This window comes from Nelusetta ayraudi, unplaced genomic scaffold (genome assembly GCF_046127955.1).
Source record: "Nelusetta ayraudi isolate G7.1 ecotype Tasmania unplaced genomic scaffold, CSIRO-AGI_Nayr_v1 ptg000060l, whole genome shotgun sequence".
Classification (NCBI taxonomy): domain Eukaryota; kingdom Metazoa; phylum Chordata; class Actinopteri; order Tetraodontiformes; family Monacanthidae; genus Nelusetta; species Nelusetta ayraudi.
Genome location: NW_027466110.1, coordinates 7,900,405 through 7,922,022, shown reverse-complemented (window position 1 = coordinate 7,922,022; position 21,618 = coordinate 7,900,405). Strand labels below are relative to the sequence as shown.

At 47.1% G+C, this 21,618-nt stretch overlaps 1 protein-coding gene across 1 annotated transcript; it reads right to left on the bottom strand.

Moving 5' to 3' along the window:
• Nucleotides 1-240: 240 nt before the first annotated feature.
• wnt6b (wingless-type MMTV integration site family, member 6b) lies at nt 241-21,207 on the bottom strand. The gene is made up of 4 exons (XM_076040028.1): nt 20,319-21,207; nt 11,793-12,013; nt 3,904-4,235; nt 241-2,389 (listed from the first exon to the last, which is right to left on the bottom strand). The coding sequence occupies exons 1-4, from the start codon at nt 20,396-20,398 to the stop codon at nt 1,928-1,930; spliced, it is 1,095 nt and encodes a 364-aa protein (XP_075896143.1). The 5' UTR covers nt 20,399-21,207; the 3' UTR covers nt 241-1,927.
• Nucleotides 21,208-21,618: the final 411 nt, after the last annotated feature.

The following is a 21,618-nucleotide window of genomic DNA, read 5'->3' as shown; positions in this document are numbered from 1 at the left end:
TTGAGAGGCAACAAGGGGAAGCGCTGTGGTGTTACGGCTCAGTAGACCAATAAAACAAAGGTGTAAATGAGATGACGTGATTCATGGCTTGAGGGAAATGTAGCTGCTTCCTCTCAAGGCGAGCGACAAATACAATATCTCGTCTGCCTCCCTTGGAGACATAGTGTCAAAGAGCCGCGTGCCTCTAGTAACCTATGAATTGCTGCTTAACTGAAGTATACGGTGGTAGGACACACACACACACACACACACACACACACACACACACTCACACACACACACACACACACACACACACACACACACACACACACACACACACACACACACACACACAATCTCGTCTTTATCATATTGTTGGACCACCAAACCAGACCAGGAATTTTGGGAACCACCATTTTCAAACACACACACACACACACACACACACACACACACACACACACACACACACACACACACACATATATCCCCAATGCACAAAACAGTGACAAATGAAAGCCAACATCCAAAGTGCATCATTACTTTAGCCCTGTATATCATGACAGATAAACAAAATGCAATATATACACTTACTTGATACCAAACAATGTCATGTAAATAAAGGTCTCTCTTCCTGTCTAACGTGAGCAGGCATGTTCTAGCCAAGCATAATTCAGGATGTCTGTGTCCAAAGTGCCTCTGCAAGAGATGGAAGTGAGCAGTCTCGTCAACTTGCCATTACATAAATAAGTCCACTCGTCCAACACATGGTATTTAAAAAGCACTTTGTGAAACCAATGCGATGCCGTTCCCTTTATGTGTGTTTGTGGCACAGCAGCAAAATACAAAAAGTCAAGAACAGCATCTTGATGTTTGGAGTGTCTGATCTACCACACAGCGAGTCCGCAAAAATCCACCAAAGATTTTTCAAACCTGCTTAAATCCGAATGTTTTGTGTTGATGTGTAAATTCATTTGAAGTATTGTTTTATTTTCTCTGACAAATTTTACACATTGCATTCAAGGGGCCCGTGTTATGCACAATTCATAATTCATAGACCAACTTTACCAATTTCCTAGAACAATAATATCTCTCTATATGCATCAGTAAGTCTTTTGATCCTTTGATTTGCTTCTCAACAATCCAAGCTAGCTGTTATGTTAGCTTTGTTGCCGCCTTGTTTTTTCTTTTTTTCACAGGGGATTTTAGTAGGAAGCTTAAACCCAGCATGTTTGCAGGAGACTGTAAACAGAGGGCCACCATGTGATTAAATATTTCCATGAGGGGTGAGTTTAAGAAGAGAAAGAATAACAAGTTTAAAGTCTAAAGGTTGAATCAAACAATGCTTGTCTGGGTTGAACCGGACTCAAGCTGCGAAGTCCATGGTGATAGTCACTGCGAGCAGCAGGAGGTCTCATTCAAAACAAATGGGAGGTGTTGCTTATTTTGCTGCAGTGCCAGATTTGGTCTGAACCCAGCCTTAAAAACTCTTTGGTTTGAAGCAGCAAGGCCCCAGTTTCCAAGATCTGACTCTGAGCGAGCATTTCGGAAAGATTTGGTCGTGGACGCAACTTTGAAACTGTGCACTATTAAGTCCTCTGTGCATAGGTCCTCATCTTTCTTTGAGATGGAACGTTTTCACATTCTTTGGTCCTACTTTATACACAAGAATAAGAAAAAAAGAACAAGTCGTTCAGGAAGAAATAATTGTCTAGTTTTCCCTCTTTTATCCCAGCATTGCTGCCATGTGGATACATCTTTGGACCATTCTTTCAATATTCCTACAATCCAGAAATGAAAAGGACAGATTTCTTTTTGTGAGCGGTGCAGAGACAAATGCGGGGAAGGGCGGCACGGCGGTAACCATTAATGTCCAAACGGCAACCTCACAAAAACCAGAACAACAAAAAAAAAGTAGCAGAATAATAATTACTGTGACAGTTCATCACTGACAGATGCTGAGCTCCTTTCGGACCACACATTTCTTGCACTGGACCACGCAGCACCAGTGGAAGCGACACAGACAGTTCTCCTCGAACACCACAGTCTCCTCCCGGTAGCCGCGCTCGCAGCACAGCAGGTCGCAGCCGCTGATGTCCATGGCCGTGCTGTTGCAGATGCGTCCCCGCGTCCCCAGCGAGCCCGTCTTCCGGTTGGCCACGCAGAAGTCGGGCGACTCGTCCGAGTAGATCAGGTCCTGCTTGTCCGGCGGCTTGATGTTGTGGCCGACGGGGATGAGGGTCTTGCCGTCGTTGCCGCCCATCACCTTGGAGGCGCCGTTGAAGCGCTCCAGCAGCCGGTCGCCCACCTCCCGGAAGTGAGGCATCTTCTTCCAGCACGTGCGTAAGGTGCAGGAGCCCGACAGTCCGTGGCATTTGCACTCTGTCCTCATGTAGAGCTTCACCGCCTGGGAGGTTGAAGAGGTGCAGGTGGGGGAGGGAGTGGGCGTGGCCCAGAGGGGGTTTGAGGTGGCGGGAAAGATGCAGAGAGGTGAAGAGGGCAAGAAGGGGGGGGGGGGAGGACGGGGGAGCGAGACACAAAGGACGAACCATGAGGAGCAAAAAATGGTTGACAATGTGGAAGTCACAGATTCTTCGTGCCATTCTCTCAATTTCATCGTCTTTCTTCATTTATATACTTTTATATATATTTATATACTGGAATTTTTTTCTTTTTTTTTCCTTCTGGGAATTTCGTGTCATTCATTGCCTTTGCACAATCTTGTGCATCAACGACCAGACAAACAAGCTGCTTTTAATATAATTAATTGCCCCTTGAGGGATAAATAACATTGTTTGAAATCAAGTTTCCGAAGAAGTAATTTATTTTGTTTTTCCAGTATGTCTGAAAGAGAAAAAAACGCTTGATCTTGCACACATGCTCATGACGCACGCACGCACGCACACACACACACACACACACACACACACACACTCACACTCACACACACACACACTCACACACACACACACACACACACACACACACACACACACACACACACACACAGATAGGTAGGTAAGATAAAAGCAGTCGCTATTTAGAAGGAATTCAACCCCAACAACCCCCCTTCTTTCCCCAAGTTGCCTCTGGCCTTCCTACATCTAACAAGCCTTGACAACAGATCATTCACTTATACTGCACATAATTAACCCATCACACACACACACACACACACACCACACACGCACACGCACACACACACACACCTGCCCCATGCTTGGAAAAAATGTGCACGCATGCCAGTTGACTTTTGCGAGCGCTGCGGCGTGCTTCATTTCTCAACGTGAGGGCGTTGGCGAGCAGGTCTCGTCTTTTGCGACAACCGTTTGGTGACTAACGCAACAATTGGACGTCTTCCCAAAATAATCCTCCTCTTCCACTCAACCTGGCTTTGACCCCAGCTTAGCGTGAACTTTGCCACGCTGGGTCTTGTCTCTCGCGCGAGTCCACGACTTCGCCACCGCCTCACGGTCGTGCAATCGAGCGCGCCCCCAAGACGCTCTGTCATCTCACTCACGTTTAGTGGCGCACAACAAAGAAGAACTTAAAACTTGTACAAGGTGTGTGGAAATGTTATACGCCCGCCTGCCTCGGAGGCCTGAGCGCAAAATGTGAGGCACGGTCTTGTTTTTGTGTTTGAGAAACCCGATTCTTGTAAGAATATCGTCTTACGCAGCTACACAAATATGGCTAGAGGCAATGTTTTTTCTCTGTTGAATGTTTTGGGGGTGATGGAACGTTCTGAAGGACTGGGAATTTAAAAAAAAAAAAAAGAAGGGTGCAACCTGAAAAGACTTTTATCTGAGAAGCAGCGTTGCTGAATGTGTTTTCTTATGAATTGTGTTTAGTCTTGTCGGCCTGAACACCCAAAAGCAGGACTTTCAAACGACACATGACAGCTCAGAAACAGTGACCTACCAGCCGCCCGGCCTCGTTGTTGTGCAGGTCAACGAGGGTCCTGATGTCACTCTTGCCTCTTCTTCTCTTTGCGTCCATGAACTGCTTCGACTTCTCGTAGCCAAACTCCACGTCGTCGCCGCAGCCGCCCCACTCCCACTTGGTCCCGTCGCCAGGCGAGGATGAAGAGGAGGGGGAGGAGGAGGAGGAGGACGAAGGCGGCCTTGGAGGTGCTCGGTTCCTCGTGGCCTCGCAGCCGCACTGTAGGAGGTCCCCCATGCTGCAGGCCTGGGTCACTGCGTGGGTCACGCCAGCTGCCGTGATGGCATAAACAAATGCTGTCTCCCTAATGTCTGCCAAAGGAGGACAGAGGAGACGAGTAAGTGAAGGTGAAGACTGGTTCTCCGCAGTTGGAGTGCCAAGATATGAACTTTGAAATCGGTCCGAGTTCTAAACAGATTCACGTTTTCCCAGTTCAACAGTCGTAATAACAAGTCAAAGTTAAAGTTAAAGTCCCAGTGATTGTCCTCCGCATTTGAGCCTTCACCCCCTGAGGGAGCGGTGGGCAGCAGCGGTGGGCAGCAGCGGTGCTGCGCCCGGGAATCATTGGGTGAAGGCTGAAGGCTTTTGTCATGGTGTCAGGGCTTTACTCCCAACAACACAGTGCATATCAGCAAGCTAATGCTCTCAGCTAGTGGCTGTCGACCTCATGTATCCTTGCAGCAACTCCTCTTTGATTGGTCCTCATGGTCACCGGTCATCTAACTTCCTTTTTATCAGATCTTTCTACAGGCACCTCGGTAGACACAAAGGTGAGACGAATCCAGAAGATTCTTTGCATGTTCCGTGTGGTCACTGTCTTTGGAAAAACAATAAACATTCCACGTGCACCACTGCAAACATTTACCAGTGTAAATCTCTCAGCGTTATCATTTTCCCACATGCCCACGTTAAATAACTCACTGTGTACAAAACACCCGGCCACACTCAGACAAATGTTAATCTGCTTAATGACATGATATTTCAGTGAGGTCTTTTTTTTTAACCGCAGCATCTGCTTGCCCTCCCACATTAAGCAAACATTACAAATGACTGAAGCATTTTTCCATCCGTCCATTCATTTTTCCATCCATCCATTCAATCCCTCGACTTGACATTGTGGCAACATTAAACAGGATAAAAGCGTCATTCTTTAAACCCGCCTCTGTGTCTTTGATCTGCGGCATCATTGGATTTGCGGTGCTGAGAGGATGGATGTTTCCTCACAATCTCTCGATAAACAGACTCTGGCATTAATGCACCACACAGCTGCTGTTTTATTTCTGGTGCCGAGCTTAACCCCGCCGGCCCGAAGGCACGACCGACCACGGATGCAAATTGATCATCCGTCCACGGCCCCTGGCTCAACAGATCTTTGTGCTGAGTCACTACAGCCAATCTCAAACACTCAGATTAGCAAAACAAAGGCGGGGCAGGAAAAGGTTTCTGTACGAGTCTTGCCAATTTCACTGTTGTCATAAACTGACTAACCAACAACCTAGTAAATGACTTTTTCTTTTCTTTTTTCCTGTGGAAAATAATTATGTGCAGAAACACACCAAGGGTGTGGGTGGGAAATCTGAACACGTGATTCAACCGGCTGACATCATCAAAGACGAAATAAAAAAATGATAATGATGATAATAATACGAAAGCAATCGGTAGCTTGCGCATATTGGAAGAGAATTACTGTAGGGCAGACCAGCTCTGTGTTGCAATGTAGTACTTGTTGTAAATGGTAACACACACACACACGTAATGTTACATGGGATTACCTTCAAACCTACCCAACAACCAAGAAGGTTGTTGGTTAGCTACACAATGGTGTTGCCTTATATGCACATCGCAAGAAGGGAATCTTCAGCTTTCTATGATATGTGTGAGTTTTTTCCATTATGAAACCCAAAACCAAACATTTTTCTCCCAGCTCCTGAGACATGCAGCCTATTTATGCATATATATTGCACGAACCGTATATTCACTCTCCAGTCAAGATACGTCATCTCCTCTCACATCCTTGGAACCAGTTAGAGACACATGTGCAAAACATCAGGCCACAAATGTGGTGACAGCAAAGCAACCTGCGTCCAAACAAGCCGGGACAGACATGCAGAGCTTCTTCAATGCACCCGTGAAACATTGCAGCTTGTTCGGATGAATTGGCACGGAGCAAAATGTCATTCCAATTCACCTTTCATTAAAATATCACACAATTGTTGTTAATAACTTATGGCACAACTGCAAGCGTAAATAGCAAAGGGGTTGAAGACGGAGAGAACGTGGGGGAGAGAAGAGTTTTGTTTCTAATAAGAGAAGCTATCAAAAAAAAAATCGGATGATTTGAGGCACTCTGTTTCATATTTTCCTCGGAGACATGAATTCCAAACAAATTCCCTACCACGGTGGGTGCCTGGGCCTGTCTATGTCTGCTTCTAATTCCAGAGGGCCTTTCTGCAGGAATTAGCACATATTCTTTTAATATTCTGACTTTTGGGCAATGATTCAAGCAGAGCTTGGAGGTGAGTTCTATGAGTCTCTCAGTGTATAACACACATAGCCCAGATAAGCATAATTGAATACGATTTTCTCTAAATGCTTTCTTACACAGCAAAGTGGTAAAAAATCAAATGCTGCTGGGCATATTAAAGTCCTCCAACTGCACAGAAAAGGACAAACAAGGAAAGGTGCAATTTTCTTCCCAGACAAAAATGTAATTTAGTCTCGGGCATCAATGCTTTCATCGTCCAATCCTGCAGCATGCTACAGCTGGTGACATCTGTGCCATGCAGTGCAGCGTTACTGCTTTCTGTCATCATTTTAAGATTCCAAAGTATGTCGCCGGCTTTGGATTCTGACGCATTTCTTTGGCTAGACAGTCCAAGTGGTTAAAGAAAAAACAAAACAAAAGGCGGTCTTGGCTCATCATGAATCTAAAGGAAAGTGCACGTGAGTGAAGTGAGATGAGTGAGATATTGGTAAAATGTAAGAAAAAGAAAACAGCAACAACAACAACAAAAATTGGTGTCTGAGGTTCCCAGTGAGTTGGAAGTTTCAGATGGGGCAGACAATGAACAGCTGTGCATGGTTAAAAAAGAATCCAAAGGCCTTGGTACTTGGAGTAATTCTCCCCAGAAAGGCTTCATCAACATAGTTTAAAAATTAGAGACAGTCTTCCAAGCCACAGTCCCGAGACCACAAACATTTGTGTTGTGCGAGATAAAGCCCTGCAGCCATCGTGCTCATTACGATAGCGGCAAAGAGGCGAGCAGGAGAAGACGCTCTAGCAATCAAAGACGCTCGGCTCTACAATGTAAGCATCGAGCTTCTCTTCCTCCTCCAGAGAAGATTTGCTCCTAAGAGTCAACAGTTATCACGCCCTCTTTCTCGGCTGAAAAGGAAACCGTTGGGACCTTTTCATGACTGGCCTCTGTTTTCTGTGACATTTTCAAGAAGACTCCTAAAATCTAACAAAGATGGCCAGGGACGTTCTGTGAATTAATCAGAAACCTTGAATACCCGAAGGCCGAGCAAGTGTCTCCAACAATTTTTTTTTTTAAAAAGCAGCCTTCATTCACCAGTAGCGTGGTTACAGTGCACGTCTGACATTCCCAACTTGGCCACTCAGCTGCAAACATGAAGCCATCCAACATCCTAAATACCCTGCAAAGTGCATTGATACACTGCCAAGTCTTCATCAAGACTTCATCTACACTTCATCAAGAATCTTTTTCAAGTGTCCAGCACCTACATAAAGTCGTGACGCTTCCACTTTGTCTTTCGAAATACCAAGAGCTCATCAGCATACAAGAGTATCAAAAAATGAATTACAGTCCCGGGTTCAATTCTTACATGCTGTAGTTCACGCTACATCGGAAGTAGATGAGCAGTTCTACGCCGAGTGCATTTCAATCTCTTTCTCTGATTCAATATTTGCAAAAAAAAAAAATCAACACGACCCTCAGGGGGTCAATGGGTTACACAAGAGGTGGTTTCATTACAGTCAATTAAGACAAGCATGCACAAGGAGTTGACGTCCGCAACTCAACACTGATGGGAGGTCTGGAAGAGTCTACAGAAGTGTTTACTTGTATTTAACAAGAAAAAAGGGCAAAGATAAACACGTAGAAAAAACAAGCGCACGCCGATCTGCAACAAGCGCCCAGATCGCTGGTATCGCCGCCCGGGGCGGCGCACGTTATTTAAACAGAGCAAAGATCAAGGTGAAGTCGGACAATAGCTACCAATTAATGACGCATAGCCAGTAATTTGAGTCGCGCTTTGAACTCGTGCACGCCACATGGACTCTGTTCCAGAAAATCAGAAACGCTCCAACAAATCAAGTCGTCAGTCCTGCGTCGACATGTTCATTTATTTAGTCACACTGGGCTGCAGGTTGTTTTGTGGTATCGCCTGGAACTCTTATTACATGATCTGATACACACACACACACACACAGGTCAAAGCAGACAACACTTGCATGCACTTTTCCAAGCCCTCATTCTAGAGCAGCGTTTCTCAAGTGGTGGGTCGCAACCAAAAAGTTGATCTTGTGATTGGGTCGCGGCTTCGTGGGCAGTTTCCCCATTTTTTTTTTTTTTTTTTTCTTAAGGGATTTTAAAATATATGTATTCATATATGTTAAAAGTATATATTATGTTTTGTTCATATGATGACTCAGAAAGGATGGAGTCATTCTTTAATGTTGCACTATCTTTCTGTTTTTGTGGAATAAATTTGAGTGCTGTGTAATACACTTGGATCGCCACCTCATGACAAGGAAAACAACCGGGGTCCTGAGACTCCACCAGGTGAGAACCACTGTTGTTGAAGAATCACTCCAGGCTGCGCTTTCTCGGAGAGGAAGAAGAAGAAGAAGTACCACTTGCTGTGTGTCAGACATCAGCCATCAATCTGGGGATGGGATGCACTCTGCACATGTTGACATGTCGACAACACAAAGTAGATCCAGACACACCCACAAGCATGCAACCTGACTCAGGGCTCCGCCAACGCTGTTTACGGCCGGCGTCCTCCCACTAATACTCGTGCGTACAACTGATGCCACCCCTTTTCGCCAGTAACAAAGGAGCGGCTTTGCAGCGAGGCTTGTGTTTGAACAGTCGCCGGAGTTCGCCTGGAGATATTTTTGTAAAAGCAGGAAGAAAAGAGAGGCACAGCCAGACTCGCAAACCCTATTATTTTGTTTTCACTCTGCGCTCATAAAAGCCACATGATCATTTTTTTTTTTTTTTTTTTTGGGTCCAAACATCCGTTATAACAAAACCAGGTTCCACGTGCAGATTCATCATTACATGTTCTTTCAAGCTCTTAAAGTAATCTACCCGCCTCAGGACATAATGACACTCGGTCACATATTTTAAGACTGTGAGTTTGAACTCTCTTTATGTCATACCACAACTCTCCTGCAGTGTTTTTGTTTCAGCAATCCCACAAGGCAACAGTGCACTGGCACCCTGGTTTCTCTATGATCAATACTTCTTTCACAGACACTGTCCCAGATTTCTGCCTCTTTGCAGACTGCTTATTAAAGAAAGCCGAGTCTTTATCTACCATAATGCAGCAAATGCGGGCCGATCACAAAATTGCTGTTTATCACTGTACTCTGCGAGATGGCCGTTTATCCACGACTACTTAAGGTAATTAGACAAAACACCATTTATAGAAATGTGAGCCAGGTTTTAGACAGCTCAAACCGAGTAGAACTGGAAATCCTTTAAGTGAACTGCTGACTTAATGATGCAGGTGATTATTCTATTCTTGTTGAGGAACAGCTATGGGATTGGGAATTTTGACACAGGCTAAACAGATGCTGCCAACCAGGATGGAAAAATTGGATGCCGCCAAAAAAAATTGCCTTTCGTTTATTCTCACTTTTAATCACACCTGATCTATAAATATATTTGTGGAGTTACACAGAAGTCAACCCTGATCAGTTTTCCTGCACTCATAGCGTTGCATGTCGTTGCTAACGTGAGTTCACACGTGTGTCTCTTTCAAGGTCAAACGAGACACAACATTATCCCAGTGATTCCCATGGCTGCACGAGAAAAACAACAAGAGACGAACCACATGTCGCACCAGCAGAGGAATGAGAATGCCATCTTTTTTCCCCGAACGGAGAGAAGCTTCTGTCATTAGAATAATTTGAGAGACTCCATTGCCACATAAAAAGTCCGAGGTCGATGAGGTTACGTAAACCACTTAAAACAAGAGTGAGCAATAAATACAAAGGAACTTTTTTTCTATTTTGACATTTACTGGTAGAAGTTCACAATAAACAGCCATTAAGTGCAGATCCGGGTTACTGAGGACAAAGCCCTCAAAACACACAAGCACTCTGGCCTCTTTCATCGACAGGCTGGAATTTATGAATAATTGCCAGTTTGTCTTCTGCCGGTAGATTCTTGCCCCCGATTCCTTCTCTTCGTGTTCTTCCTGTCAATCTTTCCCCGTCAGTAAGTGCGTGCGTGTGTGTGTGTGTGTGTGTGTGTGTGTGTGTGTGCTCTCTTTCTTTTACCGCAACACTGGCAACACTTGATGAAAAGAAAAAAATCTTGCATCATTAGCAGCATGAGAGAATAAAATAATAAAATAATGTAATTTCAAATGTCCTGACGATACAAAGTGAACGTTTAGTACTTTTTGTCTTTATTTGTGTTGTGAAAGATGAACGGCGTCCTCTGCACAGTCCTCCTGTATCTGTGTCTGTATCTGTGTCTCATCAAACCAAAAGTGTTTGAATGGAAGTCATCCGCCAAATGACTTTTTCTTTCCATAATTAACTAACACGTAATGTAACATCAGTTTGACTTTTACGTCACTGTCCCATGGCATTTTTTTTAGGGCTTGGTCCTTCGTGGCAGGACCTTGTCATTTTTTTTTTGTACACAGAACATGAAGTAATCACATTTTTTCCAAAGAACCGTGCGAGCACAGGATCTTTGATTGATCCAAAAAGAACATAACAATTGACTGTGCATAAGCATTGACTGCGACTCGCATTCATTCCAGGCAGGTGAGGGCGCACCTTCAGTCAGCACTTTTTTAACTTACAATGAGCCCCCAAAAACGACGTAATGACACCCTTGAGACATTTCTTTGGGTGTAACGTCGGTTAATTCCTGTTTACTGACTAAACACAATGAGATGAGGGGTTTTCTGAGCGACCAGCCAAGGAGGAGACAGGTGGGCAGCTCTGCACGAACCCAATCACACCGGAGAAAAACCAATATCGCAACGGGTGGGAGGGGGTGGGGGCAGCGCTGACCCAGCATCAGTTATATTACGGACTTCAAAGGGCTGCAGGAAGATGTCAGGGGATCTTCAGAGGGATGCTGAGGAGAAACAAGGGGGCAATCTTCCCCCGTCCTCCAACACACACACACACACACACACACACACACACACACACACACACACACACACACACACACACACACACACACACACACACACAATCATTTTGAGCGTGCCCAGCCTGATGAGGAGGAGGAGAGGCAGCCGAGTGTGACACTGTCTGGTCCGGAGACACAACAGCTGCCCTTGTCTGGCCGCAGTGCCATCCGACAGGGACCTGACCTCCGCTTGATGTGAGGCCGTCAGCTGCACTAATGAGGTCGCCGGTTCAGACTCTGAGGTAGCCGCGGATGGAAACACGTGACAGTAGCCACAACCCCACTGGGCTGTTCTATGGTACTGCTCCTGTGACTCTTGCTCTTGTCCTAATGAACAATTATCAGATTTTAAAAGATTCCTTCTGGTGTTTCATACAACCAGTTGGTGAATTGACATGAACTGGGCAACTTTTCCAAGCACCCATAGTGGGACGTCAGTGTCACTCCTCCACTCACCTTGCTGCAGTATTTTGCCAAAGTACTTGTTGTGGCTGGTGCAGTTCCACCGGCGGTACCTGAACTGGTACTGGCACTCCCTGATGCCCAGTCGGGCCCCTTTGGCCACTTCGCTGACGATCTCCGGCTGGTTCTGGCACAGCTCGGCCTGCTTCCCGGCCAGCCGCCTCGTCTTTCTGCAGATGCTGTTGGGGTCCATGACCAGCGGACTGCCCACAGCCCTGCAAGGCAAGAGCAAGTCGACGGCGTCAGCACAAGGAAAACAAGATGGGAAGGAAGAAGGAATTAATCTCCATCATAGAAGAAACAACAAAAAAGTTTTTATTTTTTATTCCCTCCATTCTCAGTTAGCAGCACCTGTTAAAGGTCCAGTATGTAAAATCTTTTAAAGGAGTATTTAAGGAAGCACGCCACTTCTCAGCTGCAGTGACAGTGCCGCGCCTTGAGGTTCCCGGAGGCATCTCAGCGGCCCGGACATCGGACTTTGTGCGAGTCTGTGTTTTGCCGCCGCAGTGGATCCGGGAGAGCGGCGGAGGTCTCCGGGGGTTAGACGTTCTTTTTGCAGAAAGCCTACTTACAGTCCATCCTAATGCTAAGTTAAGTTAGCCAAACCGAAGAGGAGACTTTCTAGATTTCATAATGATAAAAAGTGTCTCCAGGGGGATTTCAGAACAGTTAAGCGCCTCGCGGCCCCCAGACCACACAAATCCTTGGAGTCGCTGCATTGAAGAAAAAAAATTAAAAAAAAATAAAATAAAAAGACAGTTCTAAAAGACTCACAAAGATGAAAAGTTTATTACGTTACCTAAAAAACTGATTAAATGAGTGGCGAAGGAAGTCAACCTTGTATATTGAAAATATTGCCCCGTATTTGATGAATATTATTGGACCTCCTGTGGACCTGTTGCAGATGAGCGTGAATGATAAATACTCTTAAAGGGAGGTCACTGGGTTCTGCCACCCCAGGCAGAGAGATAACTGTTTATTTCCACTCTACCAGCTGCCCAACATTAGCGTCGTTCCATGGTTTCAACACTCTTTTCCCCGTCGAGTTTGACCAACTTGCAGTCAAATGTTACCTTGTTGCCCTGAGTTCAACCGTGACCCGGTAGTCTCGGAGGGAAGGTGGGGGGGACGGCGGGGGAGCTCAAGACTGCATCGGTAGGTCGGCTCCTTCAACTTTTGGCCCGCGCCGCCTGCTATCATTCGTCTGCTTTGAGAGACTGTTTTAAGAAGCAGAACAAACAGTCTGGCAAATCCCCTCCGCTGGCGGTGCCGCACAAAGGCGTTTGCACAGACGCAGACGCACGGACACGCACGCATGCGTGTGCAGACGTTCATCCTCTGACTGCGTCTCCATGTTGAGCCGCCGACTGTTTTATTTCTAATGTTTATGTGACTTGATTACAAATGCATACACGTTGCAACAACGACCAGGAGCAAGTGGAGAAGTTGACTGGCGGCCAAACTGTTCGCCCGCTTAAATTGTAAGTCCTGACCGAGCATTTTGATTGGACAAGAGGTACTCCATGAGTGTTGGACTTGGACTTCAAGCTTGTGTATGTGCGTCAGTCTACGACTGCATCACACCCTTTTCATATATTTACATTATGTGTCGAAGGATTCGATGCCATAAATATATATATATATATATATAAAAAAAGGAAACGTCTTATGTGCAAGTTTCCATTGCAGAATATTTATGTACCGTCTCCTCACCAACATCAACACAAGTCTGTCAACACACTCAGGGAACGTAGCTGTGATTAGTGCCAGCCAACAGGAAGTGTCACCATGGAAACAGGCTTTTTTTTTCTTTTTTTCAATAGAAGTTTTATGTGTTTGTAATGTGTTCATGAGAGTGTGAGTGTGTGTGAGTGTGTGTGGTAGTCACACCAATGATTAACACAGACAAACAGACTCTGTGTGTGTGTGTGTGTGTGTGTGTGTGTGTGTGTGTGTGTGTGTGTGTGTGTGTGTGTGTGTTCGTTAATTAGCAGGTAGCGGTACATCACTTAGCAACACTCACTCCCTCTCAACAACCAGTCATTATCCACCCACTGCCACACGTGTGCATGTTAATGTGTGTGTGTGTGTGTGTGTGTGTGTGTGTGTGCGTGCGTGCGTGCGTGTGTGCATGCGTGTGTGTGAGCAAGAGAGGAAAAAATACGTTTGCAAGTACAGTATATGTTTTATGGATCGGAGACAAAGAATTTGGTTTTTCTTTTTCTTTTTTTCCTGGCGTGTGGCTGCATGTCTGTGCATGTGCACGTGCCAGTGGCAGCAGTGGCAAGCTGGATTTTCACAATAGACAGCCTCGATTTTAAAATGGGAGCGTTGAGTGGTGAACTTCGCAGCAGCCCAGGATCTCAACGTCTGTGTCTGTTTCTTGTTTTTGTGTTGAGCCTGAAACCTTCAAATTTCTCCTTCTGCATTTGACCAACATTTGACCACTTCTAGCACCGTCCAGGGAACGTAACGACATAGACATAACCGTGGTCTGATCTAGTTACTGCCTTGCTTATTTGGTGAAGGACGTTCACGAGAACAAAAGGATTGATTCAGTAAAGCTTCCAGTGTTTGAGTGTCTGATGCCAGCGTGCAGCTCGCTGCTCACCCAGAAGCTCAGACTTTGAGGATGACTGACAGTCTGTGTGTGAATGTCTACGCTTTGAGAAGAAAAGCTCAAAGACAACAAACCAAATCGAGAGGCTGTGCATGGACTTAAGCAGCACTCCAACACAAAGCAGCCTGGTTCAAAAGTGAAGATTGCTGAGTTTTGAAAAATTGTGAGTGGAAAAATCAAAACCAAAAACGAGTGTGTTTGGATTGTCGCGACCGAGTAGAAGCTTTAATTACCAACATGGGCTACGAATGTAAGTCACTTTAGGCACTGGCGGTAGCAGACATCACATTAATTTTGCCGGATGCCAGTTAGACCAAAGCCAAACACGGTGCAAATGATTTAAGTCTGGAAGAAGCTCCACAGCTTCCAATTGGAACACAGAGCAGGATCAGCTGAGCCGCCATCGGCTGGCGCCAACTCGGTTTTAATGAGCGGGCTGGACATCTTGCACTCACCCAGTGAGGATGCAGTTGTCGGGTTTTGGGGTTTTTTTTTAACGGCTGGAGAGCGGCAGCGATGTGGGAATCAGAAAAGTGGAGGGAACTGAGGCGGAAAGGCAATGGTAATATAACCAAAGATGGGGCGCATTGATGGGATAATAGGATGAAGGACTGCTGGGGCCCGACATTCTTTGCCTTGTTTGGTATTAAAGGAAAAAAAAAAAACATGCATCCTACAACGTCGGAGAGAATGGTGGAGTCATTCCACGCAGACGTAGCGATCCGCCTGCCGTTGGCTTCAACTCGCCTCGTTCCTTCTGTGTGCACATCAATGGAATATGGAATAAGGTTGAACGTAACGAAGGTGAAATTGCAAAGGTGCGATGCGCCGAGTCAGTAAGCCAGTCAAAAGATGTGCGCAAATCCCCGCGTGCACACCAAACCGGGTCTAATCGGAGCCGACTGATTCCTCCGTGTGCAGGCATGCGCACAGATAAAAGCGCACGGCGGCGCACTTGAACCGAAGCCTGAAAATAATCGGATATCCGTCCCGTCGCCGGCCCTTCAGAGCCAACCCTCCACAACAGCCCCCATCCGACCGGATGACATCAACAAGAAGCGCTGCCACGGATATTATCAAGAGTTCCAATGAAGCGCCGTCCCGCTCGGACATTTCGCCGTGATAATGTCCCTGCTGGGTTACAAAAATAAACGCGCTGCGTCACCGACAGCGGGAATATTGATGGTGCTACCGTGTGCTCCCACTTGCCCCCCCATCTCCACCTCTTCACCAAAAAAAACAGGCCGCCAAAAACGCAAGAGTTTTGAAAATGAGGAAGCAGACGCCTCCTCCTGAGGCCTGGAGGTCGCGCACAAAAAGAGATTAGAGCTCGGCGCGACCTCAGGTTTCATTAAGGATCTCACGGCACCGCAGATAAAGTGCTGTACTGTACGGGGCCCTTCTTCTTTTTTTCTTTTTTTTTTCACTCCGCCCACGAATGAGTGAGTTTCATCCCTCCTTAATCCCTCAAGTATGCCGGAGATGAAGACAGTCACGACAAGCGCCAGACTGAGACGCCAGAGCTGGAGAGGGGGAAGAGGGCTGAGAAAGAGGGTGTCTGGAGACTTGGGGGGGGGGGGGGGGGGGGGTGAATGAGGGTGTCGCTCTTAGATAAGGATGAGGCTGGATGGATAACCAAGACATACATACAGCAAAGATAACCTGCTGGAAATAAAAACACAAGCGATTGTCCCAAACAAAGAAGCGAAGATGGAAACTCGTCTTTGTGCACCCGCTGCAGTCTGCGACCCGCTGCAGACCCGCTGCAGTCTGCGACCGGCTGCAGTCTGCGACCCGCTGCAGTCTGCGACCCACTGCAGACCCACTGCAGACCCGCTGCAGTCTGCGACCGGCTGCAGTCTGCGATGTGTCCATCATTTTCAAACAAGTTTGCTCACCTTGCTGCTAGCAGTCCCGCAGGTTTCACTTATGATGGAAAAGCTTTGCAAGAGCAACACAGCAAATTTTCGAAGAAAAAAAAAGTCCCTGAACATTTTCAAGCAGACACGCTACAGCACTGCAGAGGGGAACTGTCCAAAAGTGTGTGTGTTCCCAGAAAGCAGGGCTGGTGCACGGATACTAATGAGACTCAGCAGTGACTCGGAATGTGAAAAGGGGAAAAGCTGGAAGGATAAACAGCAGGTCGGTGAAAGCTGATGCTTTGCAAGCAAGGTAAGTGTGGGTGAAGAGCCGCAGAAATAAACACAGTCAACAGCTGAACAGCTGAGTCTTGCATTACCACATTATAACTATTATCAGACCTTCACTTTTTCATTCTGGACTGGATTCTGCATGATTTCCCTTGGAGATCTCCAGGAAACGGCACACTTTGCCCTCTGTTTAGAGCTTCCTGCTCAGGCTTTTTTTTTTTTTTTACCCTTCACTGATGGAAGGCTTCTATCACGCACACCCCTAAAGAATGGGCACGCACACACACACACACACACACACACACGCATATGCCATCGCCCCCCTGCGCACAGACCCGCATAAACACATTTCATTTAGTTGCCCAGCGATTGCCAAACCCGCAAAGTCATTTCAGTCCTTATCTCCTGCCCCAATCTCACTGCTCGTGATTACACATCCAGCTTCAGAGCACACGAGAGGAGCGGACAAGATAAGATCTGCTACAGTCAGGCCTTCTTCTGGTGATGATGGCAATTCTCACTATTGTGTGTGTGTGGGGGGGTTGTGGTGGGGCATGAGAAGGGGGATGAGTATAACTAACTCAGAGCATGACTGGACAATCCCATTTCATACATCCTTCTGTGGATGTTTGTCAGATTAACCAGGAGCCGGTGGTTGGAAATGTACTGGGACTGACACGTACATACACAAAGGGGAGTAATTGAATGCAAAAAGGCACAAACACACACACACACACACACACACACACACACACACACACACGGCCCATGCAGGGGGAAAAACCCAATAATAAGTGAGCAGACGGACGGAGGCATCCTGCTCTCTGCTCCGGGGCCAAATGATTAGCGCGCCCTAATCAGCAGGAGGCTCTGACAGGACGGCGTTTCATCTCTCTAGCGCTCGCCGTCTGTCACCGCAGCTTTCTTCTGGCGACAACCTATCCCCTGAGCCACGAGGGAGCCGAGCGACCGCAGAAGCTCGGCAGAAGACACGAGCAGCGACAGGACAAAGAAAACCAAGATGCGCGCTGGTATGTCCAGCGGCTTCTTCCCACAGAGAGCATCATTGTCCCGGCAGAGCCGAGGGCCGAGCACAGGTGTGGCCTCCGCCTGGTCGCACCACAGTCAGCCACTGTGTGTGTGTGTGTGTGTGTGTGTGTGAGTGTGTGTATGAGGGGGGGAATCCACATGGAAATATGCGCACTTGTGTCTCTGTGAAAAGGGAGCTGGCGATAAAGTGAGTGAGTGAAGGAAGATGACAATATGTGTCAGTGAGGATGAAAAGCAGGCGGCTGATTTCGTCGTGCTGATTCCCTCAATCCACCACAGCTTATTTTCAAACGGAGTCCCCCCCCCCCGCAATCACCCTTCACCCCCAACACAGACATCCGAGTCCTGAGAGCGAGCTGCGTGAGGAGCCCCGTCCTGTCCCGTGGCTCACGGATACACAGGCTTGTGTGTAGAAAACAACGCTGACATTCGATGGAAATCCGATTGACTATTATTTACCAAGGACACCAACTGATTCCTCCACTGGAGACATGAAGCGACACTTAAAGTGACCCAGTGGTCCAGATTAGTGTGCAGGTTCACTTTTAACCCGGTGCGCACATCTGCGCATCTGCCTAATACCAATACAAACATCAACTCTTCACCCTTTTGGAACTTCTGCAAACTCTTTTTAAAGTGTTCTTTCTTAACAGTCAGTCGTCACTGGCCAATAGAAACGCAGCTCTCAGGCCGAGACAACAATGTCATAATGAACCAACGCAGCTCACTGATCACCTGAGAGTTTGTCCTGCTAACCTGCCTCCATCACTTGCAACATTCATCTCAAAGACAATTAAAAAAAAAGTCCTTGAGAGAGTGAACAAACTTTTTCGCAAATATTTCATATTTTTCCATTTCCATGAATTTTTAAAAGTGATCTTCTCCAAAATGCACATTCAACTACTTAAAATGCAGATGAACAAATCTGTGCAATTCTTCTCACATCTGAAAAACATCCACTTCGAATTCATCCCAACAGGAGGAAGAAAAAACAAACGAAAAAAAAAAAATGTGAAAGACAATGTGCTGAATGCCCAAAACGCCCATTGATTCATCAAGTGAAGCATGTGTGACTCCACTATAATTGCACACGCCGTGTCCACTCTCAGTGTGTAAGCACTGGACCTTTGTTTTCCCGCTGACCTATGACGTCACAGATCAAATAATCAGCAAGGTTGAGTCACGCTGCAATATCTCATCGCTCGTCCAACAACGCGTCAGTGTCTCTCCAGCAGCTGCTGTTTACTGTGTTGTTCTTGGGTCCGTCTTCTTCCTCTGTTCACACTCACGCTTGTTGACTTCCAGGTCTGACCTCCGAGCAGGAAACTGGACCGGTTTGGATCTGGTCGAAGTGAATAAACAGAGTGGAAGAAGTCCGACCTCTCAATGTACAACAAGTTTCTGACTTTGAGAGATCTGATTTGATTCCTTCCTCTTTCAGTTTTCCTCCCTACATGGTATCAGCGTACAACCTGAGGCCCGGACATCCATCGCACACACACACACACTCACACACACAAACTTAACAAAGGCTGTGAGTGTCTGATAGGCAAAGACAAAGAAAAAAAGTTTTTTTCCCCTGGCAACTTTTTTCGATTCGTGCTTTTACAGGTTAACTGCACTCCTCCCTCGCCGTCGCAGAGCAGAGTGACGGAGCAGTGAGTGACTACCCACTGAGTCGGGCCCACCCAGCTCTCAGTTATACAAGGACAATCGGCGGACTTTCTCCTTCTCTCTGACACCACAGCCCACGCTGACCTTGACTGCTGCGAGCGAACAGTGGGAGGATTCTCTGGGAAGAAGTCACAAAGCTGCACATTCAAACGTTGCCGCTTCACGGGAGTAGGGAGGCAGCTTGCATGCGCGCGCGCGCGTGTGTGTGTGTGTGTGTGTGTGTGTGTGTGTGTGTGTGTGTGTGTGTGTAAGTAGAAGCAGGAAAGGCAGAAATACTGCATATGCTGAGGGATGAAACACAACGGGCAAAGCACACAGCAGAGGCGGGCGGACGGACAGACGGACGAGATGCAGATGGACGGAAAGTATGTTATCAGTCGATCTTCAGTGGCCGTCTGTCCGTCCGTCCGTCCGTCCAGCTGTCACACACCTCACAGAACTGAGCCAGTATGGATTGTTTTATGATGACACATCCACTGCGCCTAGAGGGCCACCTGACATTCCTGACTCCAAACATCCAACACACACACACACACACACACACACACACACACACACACACAGTGTATGACTCCAGGCAATGAGGAGCAGACAGACACCCAGCTCACCCGTTTCTTTTTTTGTTGTAATTGTGGTTCAATATCTCAGCATTTAAACCCTATTAGACCTTATATAAAACATTGAAACACATATTGATTTTGTTTTTTTTATAATAAAAGAAACAAAATTGATGAATTGATAAATTTTGCATTTTTTAATACATTTATTTCACTGCATATTTGCTCTGATTCTCTGTTTTTGCTACATTCATTTATTGGACTTGAGTTTGTCTTCCTGGCTGACTGTCTGGCTGTGATTGCAGTGACTGCGCTGGAGGTAAATATAGCAGGTCGGGTGGGAAGTAGGCAGACGAAAAAGAAAAAAAAACAAAAAGAAAAGGAAACCTTAAACCCACATGTCGGCGCGCGACATTGGGGGCATTAAACACGTGGTGCGGACGGACGGACGGACGGACGGAGCACTCACCACCAGAGGCCGATGATGTTGACGGGGCAGAGCAGGATGAAGAAGAGGGCCAGCTGGATCCGGGAGAGACGAGCCGTCATGGTGAACGCGGCGAGGTTCCCCCCCCACAAAGTTCAAAGAGTAGTGACGAGTCCAGCCGACGCCGATTCAGAGTGTTTGCAAACCGCATAGGTCGCCTCGGAACAGTGTTCACTTTGCAGCGGAACCAGCGGGAAGTCCCTCGCCAGATTCCGTCAACAGGAGCGCAAAGAGTTCATCATCCAGATCCTCGCCGCCGCTCGGGCGCATCTTATTGGTGCGTAAAGGACGCTCGTCGGGGGACTCAGGGGTCAGGGGGCTCCTGGAGAGCCGTCCTGCTCCCGGAGCTGCGCCTGAAAACAGCTCGTCATCGTCGCGGGGCTCCGCTCCGTCGCCGCAGCGCATCACATGCCTCCAGGGACGGTGCGAAGATGAACCGCGAGCGAGTGCAAGACTTCCGAGTCCCCTCGTGAGTCCTCCGGGTGACTCCGGTTCGCGTGGACGCCGGAAATTCTCGGCACGCGTTGAGGGAGATACGTTTTTAAAAAAGAAAGAAAGAGAGAGAGAGAGAGAAAAAAAAGTTTGATGGAGAGGAAAAGCGCGCACTGTCCTTGAGAAGTTTCTTTTAATCCCCTTGTTTTGTAGATTCTGATGCGCTCCGAAGGGACGAGCTGTTGAACTTGGTGAAGAGCTGCTTTGCGCACGAGCTGCAGGTAGAGGCGTCGGTGCGTCACTGCCTCGCGCCCTGTTTTCCCTGGATAATAAAGGCAACGGGGGAGAGAGAGTGAGAGCGAGAGAGGGGGGAGAGAGAGAGGGAGAGAGAGAGAGAGAGAGAGAGGGAAAAATGTTCTCGTGTTCTTCCACCTTGGTGTGACGTCGCTCGGGGCGAAGCGAAATCCTCGCTGTCACTCAAAGAGCAAGAGGGAGAGAGAGGGAGAGAGAGAGAGAGAGAGAGAGAGAGAGAGAGAGAGAGAGAGAGCGAGAGAGAGAGAGAGGGAGAGAAATTAGCTGCGAGAGAAGCAGGAGAGAGAGAGAGAGAGAGAGAGAGAGAGAGAGAGATCTGCCTCTCTCACATGTCCAGAGTGTCTTGAGGGGTGGACTCGAAATCAGAGCCTATGGAATGAGGTGATGTCAGTACAGGTGTGGTGGGTTACCTGCTTGATTCTGGTGCCAGCATAAACTTTATCATTTTTTTTTACAGCCTTCTTCTTCTCTTTTCTTTTTATCAGCCTGCAGTGGCTCGTGCCAAATGTGTGAAGAGTGGACGCGCGCGTGCGCGCTG